Source organism: Coregonus clupeaformis, chromosome 1 (genome assembly GCF_020615455.1).
Source record: "Coregonus clupeaformis isolate EN_2021a chromosome 1, ASM2061545v1, whole genome shotgun sequence".
In the NCBI taxonomy this organism is placed as follows: Eukaryota; Metazoa; Chordata; class Actinopteri; order Salmoniformes; family Salmonidae; genus Coregonus; species Coregonus clupeaformis.
In genome coordinates, this window is record NC_059192.1 from 28,491,349 (window position 1) to 28,503,854 (window position 12,506).

At 42.8% G+C, this 12,506-nt stretch overlaps 1 protein-coding gene across 1 annotated transcript in view; it reads left to right on the plus strand.

The window, feature by feature from the left end:
- slc30a6 (solute carrier family 30 member 6) overlaps positions 1 to 12,506 on the plus strand; it is an 80,945-nt gene that overhangs the window by 27,387 nt on the left and 41,052 nt on the right. The window contains exons 5-6 of the mRNA XM_041883556.1: positions 3,761 to 3,803; positions 3,971 to 4,036. Of these exons, the coding sequence (XP_041739490.1) occupies positions 3,761 to 3,803; positions 3,971 to 4,036 (109 nt within the window). The remainder of the gene's footprint in view (positions 1 to 3,760; positions 3,804 to 3,970; positions 4,037 to 12,506) is intronic.

Genomic DNA, 12,506 nt, shown 5'->3' on the forward strand with positions numbered 1-12,506 from the left:
CTCCCACAGTTTATTTCTTCAAACCAAGCTGCTTACCTATTGCAGATTCAGTCTTCCCAGCCTGGTGCAGGTCTACAATTTTGTTTCTGGTGTCCTTTGACAGCTCTTTGGTCTTGGCCATAGTGGAGTTTGGAGTGTGACTGTTTGAGGTTGTGGACAGGTGTCTTTTATACTGATAACAAGTTCAAACAGGTGCCATTAATACAGGTAACGAGTAGAGGACAGAGGAGCCTCTTCAAGAAGAAGTTACAGGTCTGTGAGAGCCAGAAATCTTGCTTGTTTGTAGGTGACCAAATACTTATTTTCCACCATAATTTGCAAATAAATTCATTAAAAATCCTACAATGTGATTTTCTGGATTTTTTTTCCTCAGTTTGTCTGTCATAGTTGACGTGTACCTATGATGAAAATTACAGGCCTCTCTCATCTTTTTAAGTGGGAGAACTTGCACAATTGGTGGCTGACTAAATACTTTTTTTCCCCACTGTACCTTCCATAATATTTCCCCTAATGTTATTAGCCTACCTCCTCTTTCTCTCTCTATTGTTGCATCATTCCTTTCTCGCTTTCAACAGTTAAGTAAAATACGTTTTGTTGTCCTTATTTTCATCATTCTAATTATAAAAAATTATAGGTTAGAATTAGATGCAGATAGCTTTCACTTCTCTTCATGACCATTAAATGGTTATGGGTCTGAATAAATAACTGCTATAGCCTACCGCCATCGCGCGTTCGCTCTTCTTTCAAACTACCCATGAGTTCTATTGGCTGCTGTATTTAACATTCAGCAAACAAGAGCTTGCGTCGCTCTTCGAATAGTCTATTGGTATAAGAAATGCTACAAAACAAATGTCCAGCAAGCTATTCTAGTCTAGCTTTTCCTGAATGGGACTCCAAGAGCTATGGAGTGGTTTTTTAAGGAGAGAGGCCAGCGGAGAATAGGTGCGTGCGTATTGCGCAAGAGACAGAAGCTATGTACTCCCGAGTGGCGCAGTGGTCTAAGGCACTGCATCGCAGTGCTAGCTGTGCCACTAGAGATCCTGGTTCGAATCCAGGCTCTGGGAGACCCATGGGGCGGCGCACAATTGGCCCAGCGTCGTCCAGGGTAGGGGAGGGAATGGCCGGCAGGGATGTAGCTCAGTTGGTAGAGCATGGCGTTTGCAACGCCAGGGTTGTGGGTTCGATTCCCACGGGGCCAGTATGGGGGGGAAAAAAATATATAATAATAATAATAATGTAAGTCGCTCTGGATAAGAGCGTCTGCTAAATGACTAAAATGTAAATGTAATGTTAGAAACTTCTTATGCATAACCCATCATTCATTAGCTAAATATAAGGCTAATAATGCTTTGAATTTATTACCTGAAAGAGGTATATAGGACAGATAGATATCTTGAACAGGATGATCTATTTTGGATGCAATTTGAATGGAATTGATGCGGAGAGAGAGACTGCTCGCGCATGCTCTGATTTTAAAGCAACAATATTTGAGTGATAGGCTGTTTTAAAACTCTGCAGCTGCAATTAAGAAGAAAATATCTTTACAAGAAAAATAATTGACCCCCGAAAGCCAGATGGAGATGTGTAAATTAGACGTGCATTCGGTCCTTATGTTACTGTGGCATAGGCTATGCTGCAGCAAATGTAGGCCTACCTGTAACAAGAAACAAAGTTGCCATGATGAGATGATAGGTTTACATGCATTGTAAATGGCACTCCATACTGAGATGGGCTGTCTGTCCCCACCATGAGCGTTGATGATTTGATTATGCAGAGAGAAGGCCGTAGAGAAGCCAGATTTAGACATTGCATATTCATTTAACAGTTCCATTTCACGTCATGCTATTGATATAAATAATATAAATAATTGATTATAATTTACCGGTTTCTCGCAGTTATTTATCTCAGGAAAAGGGAGTGGTTTTGGGCGGTAGATCTTGGTAAATCTCGGAAACCGGGTTCCCGCCATTCCACCCTAGTGTATACCTGTGTGTAACCAGTGTCTATGCGCCAATACAGTTAGGACCCAGCATGGCCTGGCTCAGGGAAAGGTGATACACAACAGTGGTCCAAAGGCCCCTTTAACTTTTGCTTATCCTCCGATAACCAGGCAGCACTTAATGCCGTTAATGGGTTTTGTTCCCTGGGGTGGGTGCAGCTGATGGGCTGGTGCTAGGGGGTGAGGCTGGGATTGAGCTGGGGCTGGGATGGCAGGAAGGCATGGGGCACAGTCAGCCGATCAGACTTGTTTGGGCTTCTGCTCTGCAGACATCATTAAATATGCAGCTCCCGGGTCATATTCCTCCACTGTGCTCCTTTCCTTTTATCTCCCATTGATCAGGTCTGCAAACATACACAAGTGACCTTAATCTGGACACATTATGCTTCACGTATTGGGTTCAGCTCCGGACTCGTCTGGGTTATGACTAATGTACTTGTGCTGTATGATACCAGACAAGTGTGTGTATGCATGATATTTGGAGGGACGTCTATTTTGAAACAAAAGAGAGCAGAGACAGTTAGGTGGGTCGTTGTATAAACCGCTTAGCATTAAACTCTATCAGACAACTGGGTAGGATATGTGTCCTAACAGATGCAGTGTGTTGTGAATAGAACACTGTGGGATGGATGTAAAGTGCACTGTAAAGGCGCTGAGCCGGACACATCTCACCGTCTTTTGTTTTATTAAACATGGTCCGTCTTCTAATCATTGAGTGAATAGCCCATGCTCTGCACCAGGGCTTATCCGATTTGATCATTCATTTACCAATAGGCAAGTCAAGCCTATGTCCTCCCTGATGTTATAGTACCTTCACATGATTACACCTAATGTTAATGCCTGTACCACAGTGGATTTATAGGATTGGGCCAGATTTGAAAAGCCATATGGGATGATACCCTATAGGAGGTGATCTCATGTACCTGTGTGCTCTGGCGGTGACACAGTGCTGAGCTGTCACTGTCGCAGCGTGGCCTGTACAGTACAAACAGAGCTCAGTCAGTCCGATAGATCCACTGGGTGAACGGATAATGGATTACGTCAACTCAATTTGGTCAACATGGTAGAGCAGTGTGAAAACAAAATGTTCCTCTCCATGCAAAGCTTTGCTAATCTCCTCTCCATCATATTCAGCTTACATAAAGCCGGGTTTGCAGGCCGGCGGATATCACTCCGCCTCCACCTCTGTCTCCTCCTTGTCCTCCAGCCTACTGCTTCTCTACTCTACAGTGCCCCATAGGACCAGGGAGTTTGACTGTGAGAATGCCAAGGCACTACTCCCTGTGTTTTAAAGTCTAGATACATTGGGGAGCAGTAGGAGGCTGGAGTCTGGTTAAGGCCTGTTCACTGAATCTATTCACAATTACTGGCTGTGTATGTGTGCATGCGTGGGAGCTGGCATCTTAGTTCAGACACCACAGCTACACTGGCATCTCTACTGGAAAGGAATAACACCGTTTTTGTCAACCAAAGGATATTAATGTTTGTGTGTCCGTGAAATGGCTGGTACACTAAGGGTGTATTACAACTGATTTATCATCATAGAACATTTGTCTTGTTGATTGACAGTATATTCAATTGCGGTTTATCTCACCAAAATAGGCTATATTCATTCAACTGGTGTATCGCAGCTACCAGCTTCATACTTAAACATGTTGCAATAGCTTTTTACTGAGCAAAAAAGTATTTGCTTGATTTCTATTACAATAATTTCAAGTAAAATATAGCGCTCACTGATCATCTATTTCTCTTTCATTTCAGCCTTAACCGCATACACGTACCTCACCATCTTCGATCTCTTCAGGTGAGTAAGTGGGAATCCTGGGGTTCAATATGTTTTATCAGCACTGTCTGAAGAAGTTTTATTGTGCACCTAACATTTGTGTTGAGCTCTTTTTACTGCTGTGCAACTGCTTGTGTTGAGCTGTTGTTGTTAGTCATGATGACTTATGTGTACCTGTTGGCCCACAGTCTGATCACCTGTCTGCTGAGCTCTTGGGTGGCAATGAAGAAGCCTAGTCAGCTCTTCTCTTTTGGGTAAGTCCATTAGCACACTGATTCTACAGTAGCCTGTTTTCTAACATGATGACCCCCACTGTTAATCTTTATTTTAAAAATGTAGTCATTAGATGATCATGTTTCTATTGGCCTGTATTGATTATTAATAATATGTGTGGTGTTCTTTTGTGGTGCTTATGCAATAAATATATGTGATACAACACTTACACACCCACACAGCTTAGGTTGTCTAAGCCCCTGGGAAACGACGACGACTATGGATCGGTCTCCATCTGTTCGTACGTTAGTTTACTAAATAACACTGATTGGCCGAAGGGGGTGCTATAGTAATCAACTGAAATTCCAAATGTTGAACAAGCATATCTCCTGTCCCGTTTGAGCTACAGTCATGACAATTTGTACATATATGCATCTCCTCATGAGAAACACGTTTCCCATAAGGACCTATAAGCTCGGCCCATTACGTTTTCCTAAATTATACTTTTTGTCACCCACCAAACTCTGAACAAGCATCTCTTCTGTCCCGTTTGAGCTACAGTCATGACATTTTGTTGCCTGGCTACCCAGACTCCTTGCTCCGGCCAATCGCTACGCCGCACCCACAGACGTTAGTTTCTTCTCCGAAATGAGTCTGGATCTGAGTACCTCCCCGACCATTCACTGAATGCGAACACATTCAGGGCCGTCTGATTGGTCCAGAAACCAGTGGGTTGGGCCAAAGCCAGAACACACGTGGGTAAAGCGGCGGTTTGAAAACTCATCATTGGCATTGATACTCTGATTGATTGGTTAGAGATGATCCAATCGCTGATGACTTTGTTGTGTACAACACCCCTCGTGCCCTTCGTCACCACAAATGTCTTCAATGATTGCAGTCTCAGACTAAAGTATGCAGTGAGCGACAGAGGAAGAATTTAGTGTGAGTCGTCAGGCTAGACATTTTGTACATACAGTGAGGGGAAAAAAGTATTTGATCCCCTGCTGATTTTGTACGTTTGCCCACTGACAAAGAAATGATCAGTCTATAATTTTAATGGTAGGTTTATTTGAACAGTGAGAGACAGAATAACAACAACAAAATCCAGAAAAACACATGTCAAAAATGTTATAAATTGATTTGCATTTTAATGAGGGAAATAAGTATTTGACCCCCTCTCAATCAGAAAGATTTCTGGCTCCCACGTGTCTTTTATACAGGTAACGAGCTGAGATTAGGAGCACACTCTTAAAGGGAGTGCTCCTAATCTCAGCTTGTTATCTGTATAAAAGACACCTGTCCACAGAAGCAATCAATCAATCAGATTCCAAACTCTCCATCATGGCCAAGACCAAAGAGCTCTCCAAGGATGTCAGGGACAAGATTGTAGACCTATACAAGGCTGGAATGGGCTACAAGACCATTGCCAAGCAGCTTGGTGAGAAGGTGACAACAGTTGGTGCGATTATTCGCAAATGGAAGAAACACAAAAGAACTGTCAATCTCCCTCGGCCTGGGGCTCCATGCAAGATCTCACCTCGTGGAGTTGCAATGATCATGAGAACGGTGAGGAATCAGCCCAGAACTACACGGGAGGATCTTGTCAATGATCTCAAGGCAGCTGGGACCATAGTCACCAAGAAAACAATTGGTAACACACTACGCCGTGAAGGACTGAAATCCTGCAGCGCCCGCAAGGTCCCCCTGCTCAAGAAGGCACATATACAGGCCCGTCTGAAGTTTGCCAAAGAACATCTGAATGATTCAGAGGAGAACTGGGTGAAAGTGTTGTGGTCAGATGAGACCAAAATCGAGCTCTTTGGCATCAACTCAACTCGCTGTGTTTGGAGGAGGAGGAATGCTGCCTATGACCCCAAGAACACCATCCCCACCGTCAAACATGGAGGTGGAAACATTATGCTTTGGGGGTGTTTTTCTGCTAAGGGGACAGGACAACTTCACCACATCAAAGGGACGATGGACGGGGCCATGTACCGTCAACCTTGGGTGAGAACCTCCTTCCCTCAGCCAGGGCATTGAACATGGGTCGTGGATGGGTATTCCAGCATGACAATGACTTTTCTGAAAAAGTATAGTTTTTGTCCCCCACAATTGTGGTGGGGAATAGATTTTTTTAAATAAAATGCTGGTACTTCCTTCCTATATGATTTGATGACACTACATAACCGCCTGGTATTTTGTCACAAAACTTTGCACAATGTGCAAATGTGGCTATGGCGTGCTTGGCCCCCAGAATTGCTGCTTGCAGCTATATTTTCTTTCTAACTGATATTCAGATTTAGTTAAACATAACACCATTTTGCACCAGCTCTAATTACATATCTGTTTGTTAACTTCTTTTCATTGTTGTGAAATCAGAAACCTTGGTAAATTGTTAAAGACTGACCAAAAATGTAATGGTTGGCGTTAGGCTAATTAACTTAAATGTGCATGCATTAGATATTCTCAACTTAGTTTTTTTTGCGAGTACTTGATAATAATTTAAGGTGAGTACTCAAGGTGAAATTATTTAAAATGCCCTATTAGTGTCTTACATGCCTACTGTATAGAGACCGTTTGCATAAGTGTAAACGATCTACAACAATGGATTGACGTGAATATCTCAGTCAATTCATTGACATGGGACCATTATGTTACTATCAGTTTAGTCTAGTGAGACTACTATCAGTATAACTGTCTCTCGTCTGCCCATAAAAATAAATCCTGTTTTATATCAATGCTTCTCCCTATCAAGCAGTGGAGTCCATTCTCTGACATCCCATCCATTTTGAGCTATCAAGTTTTGATTTCCAGCAATGGGAAAACATTATTAATCGTTTTTTGTCTCTCTCTCATTAATCCACGCAACATACATTTGAATAATTGTCACTAATTGGCCCAAGGGGGGGCGCGGGACAACATGTTTACTGTTGCCTTGATGGGGTACGACAGTTGAACTAAGCTCATGAGGCATTTATAAGTTATTTTCTTCAATAATCAGTGGGTACATATCATTAATGTATAAGTCAAAAAAATGTATGTAGCAACTGCTGATTGCCCCTTTAAAGCTGGGAAGGCTTAAACTTTGGTATAAATGTACAAGGGTATATGATCACATACTGAGATATGGTATTTGAGATATGTACTTTTAATATGTGCCTTTACTTTCAACATTTTGGCCCCACAAATTTTGTGAAACATAAAGTAGCATATTTTATAACTGAAAATGATGCATATCCAAACTTGATCCCAGTTGTAATTTGGGGTTTTCGGTTAACGTTATCCAGTATGATTTTGAATATAATATAATATAATTTGTCCGTGGCCATTTTGTTCCCACAGTTTTTGGTCTAGTTTAGGACGAGCTCATTGATATGGATTTCCCTCCCAGTGAGTTAATGTGTTCACGCTGCTCTGTGACATCCAGGGGAACCCCATTTGATTTTGTTAGTTAGCATTTTAACATGGCATAAATCATGGCAGAATGTGTAGAATTTCATGAAATTCGCTTTAAAACTGCATGTTTTTCTCTCCACACCATGGCAACAATTTTAGGGGGGGGTGGGGGGTCAACCATATCTTGCTTAGGGCCCCCCAAAAGGCTCACAGTAGGACAGTACTGGGAGCCACGCTCCACTAATCTGCTACTCTCTGCTCAGCCCCTAATAGCAGTATTTAGCTTTTTATTTGGATCCCCATTAGCTGCTGCCAAGGCAGCCACTACTCTTCCTGGCATCCAAATAGGAACAACACATCGCAACAAAACAATAGTCTCTACACTTCTCTGTGAACTTGACTGGGCTTAGCGGGCAGGGCCGGGCCGGGGGGGGCAATATCGAGCCTTTGTTTTACAGGGGTTTGTTTGGTTTCAACTAAAGGGTCTGTTTGTGGTGCTGGCAAACACCAGAGTGACCCAGTGACATTTAGATGTTGGCTTGACTGCCCCACAGAATAGGACATGGCACTCTGTTGCCCAAACAACCCATTAGGCTTCATTTTGGGGATATGCGATGCCTCGCCCTCTTTTTGTGTTCTGCCTTTTGTGGCTAGTGTTATGGTGTGTTAGCAAAACAGTTGTTGGGTATGCAACATTTTACACACATGAGTTTACATTTGACATACTAGTTTCCAGTAGACATCAACCCAACTGATGTACATTAGCATTGTGGTTTGTCTTTAGGTTTTGGGCAGACCGCTGAGGATGGCGTACTGGTTTGTATCCCGGTCAGAGGAACAGGTTTTGAAGATGAATGGACATTTGTGTTATCTGGGATTAAAATGATACAGTAGCGCTTTCATTAAGGCTTACATGGAATTGTGCTGTGCATCATATCACCCAGTCCCAAAATGCATACATTGTATGTTGTTTTATTTATGTACATCTGTTATTGTTATACAGCATGTTTATATTTACTTCTCTGTTGGGGTTTTCATAAGACACAATGAGATCAGTGACAAAAGTTTTTTAAAATCTATTTTCAAGCGTCTTAGTAGTCTTTCAGTAGCTCAAATGAAAATGCGCGGTACAAAGCACATTCTCTGATGTCAGTCATGTATTTGTAGTTATGTCGGTTTGCTTGATTGCTCATGTATTGTATTGTGTGTATTCTGTGTGTGTGTGTGTGTGTGTGTGTGTGTGTGTGTGTGTTCGGTCACACTTTATTTGGATAGTCAGGATAGTCCATCTGTAGATGCCCTACAGATGGTCATCAGACCTGGTGCCAGGATAAAGTGACTAAGGGGGCAGTTGAAATCCGCGAGGGGGTAAAAACATTTTGGGTTCTTGCATTGGAATTATATTGAATTCTGCTTATATTATCACAATATACTACAATAAACGTAAAGTTCAAATGCCGAGACTCTGAGATCATTGAGTGCTTTTGAAATCTGTAGCATATCTCTGCTGCGCTGTATCAGCACAATGGACAGCGCCCTACAGCTAGGCCGTTTAGGTAATGAATATAGGCTACAAGATAGATAGGGCAATTCACCTATTACAAACAGCATATGTGAATGCAGCTGTACACACAGCTGTCTTACCAAAATAATGCAAACTAAATGCTGAAAGTAGTAACCTAGTATTCAAATCAAATCACATTTTATTGGCCACATGCGCCGAATAAAACAGGTGTAGACATTACAGTGAAATGCTTACTTACAGTCCTTAACTAACAATGCATATTTTTTTGTAAAAAAGTAAAATAAAACAACAACAAAAAAGTGTTGAGAAAAAAAGAGCATAAGTAAAATAAAATAACAGTAGGGAGGCTATATATACAGGGGGGTACCGGTGCAGAGCCAATGTGCAGGGGCACCGGCTAGTTGAGGTAATATGTACAGTGAGGGAAAAAAGTATTTGATCCCCTGCTGATTTTATGAGTATGCCCACTGACAAAGACATGATCAGTCTATAATTTTAATGGTAGGTTTATTTGAACAGTGAGAGACAGAATAACAACAAAAAAATCAAGAAAAACACATGTCAAAAATGTTATAAATTGATTTGCATTTTAATGAGGGAAATAGGTATTTGACCCCTCTGCAAAACATGACTTAGTACTTGGTGGCAAAACCCTTGTTGGCAATCACAGAGGTCAGATGTTTCTTGTAGTTGGCCACCAGGTTTGCACACATCTCAGGAGGGATTTTGTTCCACTCCTCTTCGCAGATCTTCTCCAAGTCATTAAGGTTTCGAGGCTGACATTTGGCAACTCGAACCTTCAGCTCCCTCCACAGATTTTCTATAGGATTAAGGTCTGGAGACTGGCTAGGCCGCTCCAGGACCTTAATGTGCTTCTTCTTGAGCCACTCCTTTGTTGCCTTGGCCGTGTGTTTTAGGTCATTGTCTTGCTGGAATACCCATCCACTACCCATTTTCAATGCCCTGGCTGAGGAAAGGAGGTTCTCACCCAAAATTTGACGGTACATGGCCCCGTCCATCGTCCCTTTGATGCGGTGAAGTTGTCCTGTCCCCTTAGCAGAAAAACACCCCCAAAGCATAATGTTTCCACCTCCATGTTTGATGGTGGGGATGGTGTTCTTGGGGTCATGGGCAGCATTCCTCCTCCTCCAAACACGGCGAGTTGAGTTGATGCCAAAGACCTCATTTTGGTCTCATCTGACCACAACACTTTTACCCAGTTTTCCTCTGAATCATTCAGATGTTCATTGGCAAACTTCAGACGGCCCTGTATATGTGCTTTCTTGAGCAGGGGGACCATGCGGGCGCTGCAGGATTTCAGTCCTTCACGGCGTAGTGTGTTACCAATTGTTTTCTTGGTGACTATGGTCCCAGCTGCCTTGAGATCATTGACAAGATCCTCCCGTGTAGTTCTGGGCTGATTCCTCACCGTTCTCATGATCATTGCAACTCCACGAGGTGAGATCTTGCATGGAGCCCCAGGCCGAGGGAGATTGACAGTTCTGTTGTGTTTCTTCCATTTGCGAATAATCACACAAACTTGTCACCTTCTCACCAAGCTGCTTGGCGATGGTCTTGTAGCCCATTCCAGCCTTGTGTAGGTCTACAATCTTGTCCCTGACATCCTTGGAGAGCTCTTTGGTCTTGGCCATGGTGGAGAGTTTGGAATCTGATTGATTGATTGCTTCTGTGGACAGGTGTCTTTTATACAGGTAACAAGCTGAGATTAGGAACACTCCCTTTAAGAGTGTGCTCCTAATCTCAGCTCGTTACCTGTATAAAAGACACCTGGGAGCCAGAAATCTCTGATTGAGAGGGGGTCAAATACTTATTTCCCTCATTAAAAATGCAAATCAATTGATAACATTTTGACATGTGTTTTTCTGGATTTTTGTTTTGTATTCTGTCTCTCACTGTTAAAATAAACCTACCATTAAAATTATAGACTGATCATTTCTTTGTCAGTGGGCAAATGTACAAAATCAGCAGGGGATCAAATACTTTTTTCCCTCACTGTACATGTGGGTAGATTTAAAGTGACTATGCATAAATAATTAACAGAGTAGCAGCGGCGTAAAAAGATGGGGTGGGGGTGGGGGTCAGTGCAAATAGTCCGGGTAGCCATGATTAACTGTTCAGAAGTCTTATGGCTTGGGGTAGAAGCTGTTGAGAAGTCTTTTGGACCTAGACTTGGCACTCCGGTACCGCTTGCCGTGCGGTAGCAGAGAGAACAGTCTATGACTAGGGTGGCTGTAGTCTTTGACAATTTTGAGGGCCTTCCTCTGACACCGCCTGGTATAGAGGTCCGGGATGGCAGGAAGCTTGGCCCCAGTGATGTACTGGGCCGTACGCACTACCCTCTGTAGTGCCTTGCGGTCGGAGGCTGAGCAGTTGCATGAAAACAAAAATACTGAATAGCAGTTTGGCTTAGAATACTGACAACCCTGAATGCGAACAGATGTTATTGCGGGTGTAGCAAAATGCTTGTGTTCCTAGCTCCAACAGAGCAATAATATCTAACAATACACACAAATCTAAAAAGTTAAAGTTTGGACACACCTACTCATTCCAGGGTTTTTCTTTATTTTTACTATTTTCTACATTGTAGATGAATAGTGAAGAAAACAAAACTATGAAATAACACATATGGAATCATGTAGTAAGCAAAAAAGTGTTAAACAAATCAAAATATATTTGAGATTCTTCAAATAACCACCCTTTCTTTGCCTTGATGACAGCTTTGCACACTCTTGGCATTCTCTCAACCAGCTTCACCTGGAATGCTTTTCCAACAGTCTTGAAGGAGTTCCCACATATGCTGAGCACTGGCTGCTTTTCCTTCACTCTGCGGTCCGACTCATTCCAAACCATCTCAATTGGGTTGAGGTTGGGAATTGTGGAGGCCAGCTCATCTAGTGCAGCACTCCATCACTCTCCTTCTTGGTAAAATACCCTGTACACAGCCTGGAGGTGTGTTGGGTCATTGTCCTGTTGAAAAACAAATGATAGTCCCACTTACGCCATCCCATCTGGTTTGGGCTATCACTGCAGAATGCTGTGGTAGCCATGCTGGTTAAGTGTGCCTTTGAATTCTAAATAAATCGCAGACAGTGTCACCAGCAAAGCACCCCCACACCATAACACCTCCTCCTCCATGCTTTACAGTGGGAAATGCACATGCGGAGAGCATCCATTCACCCACACCGCGTCTCACAAAGCCACGGCGGTTGGAACCTAAAATCTCCAATTTGGAGACCAGACCAAAGGACACATTTCCACCGGTCTAATGTCCATTGCTCGTGTTTCTTGGCCCAAGCAAGTCTCTTCTTCTTATTGGTGTCCTTTAGTAGTGGTTTCTTTGCTGCAATTCGACCACGAAGGCCTGATTCACACAGTCTCCTCTGAACAGTTAATGTTGAGATGTGTCTTTTACTTGAACTCTGTGAAGCATTTATTTGGGCTGCAATTTCTGAGGCTGGTAACTCTAATGAACTTATCTTCTGCAGCAGAGGTAACTCTGGGTCTTCCATTCCTGTGGCAGTCCTCATGAGAGCCAGTTTCATCATAGCGCTTGATGGTTTTTGCGACTG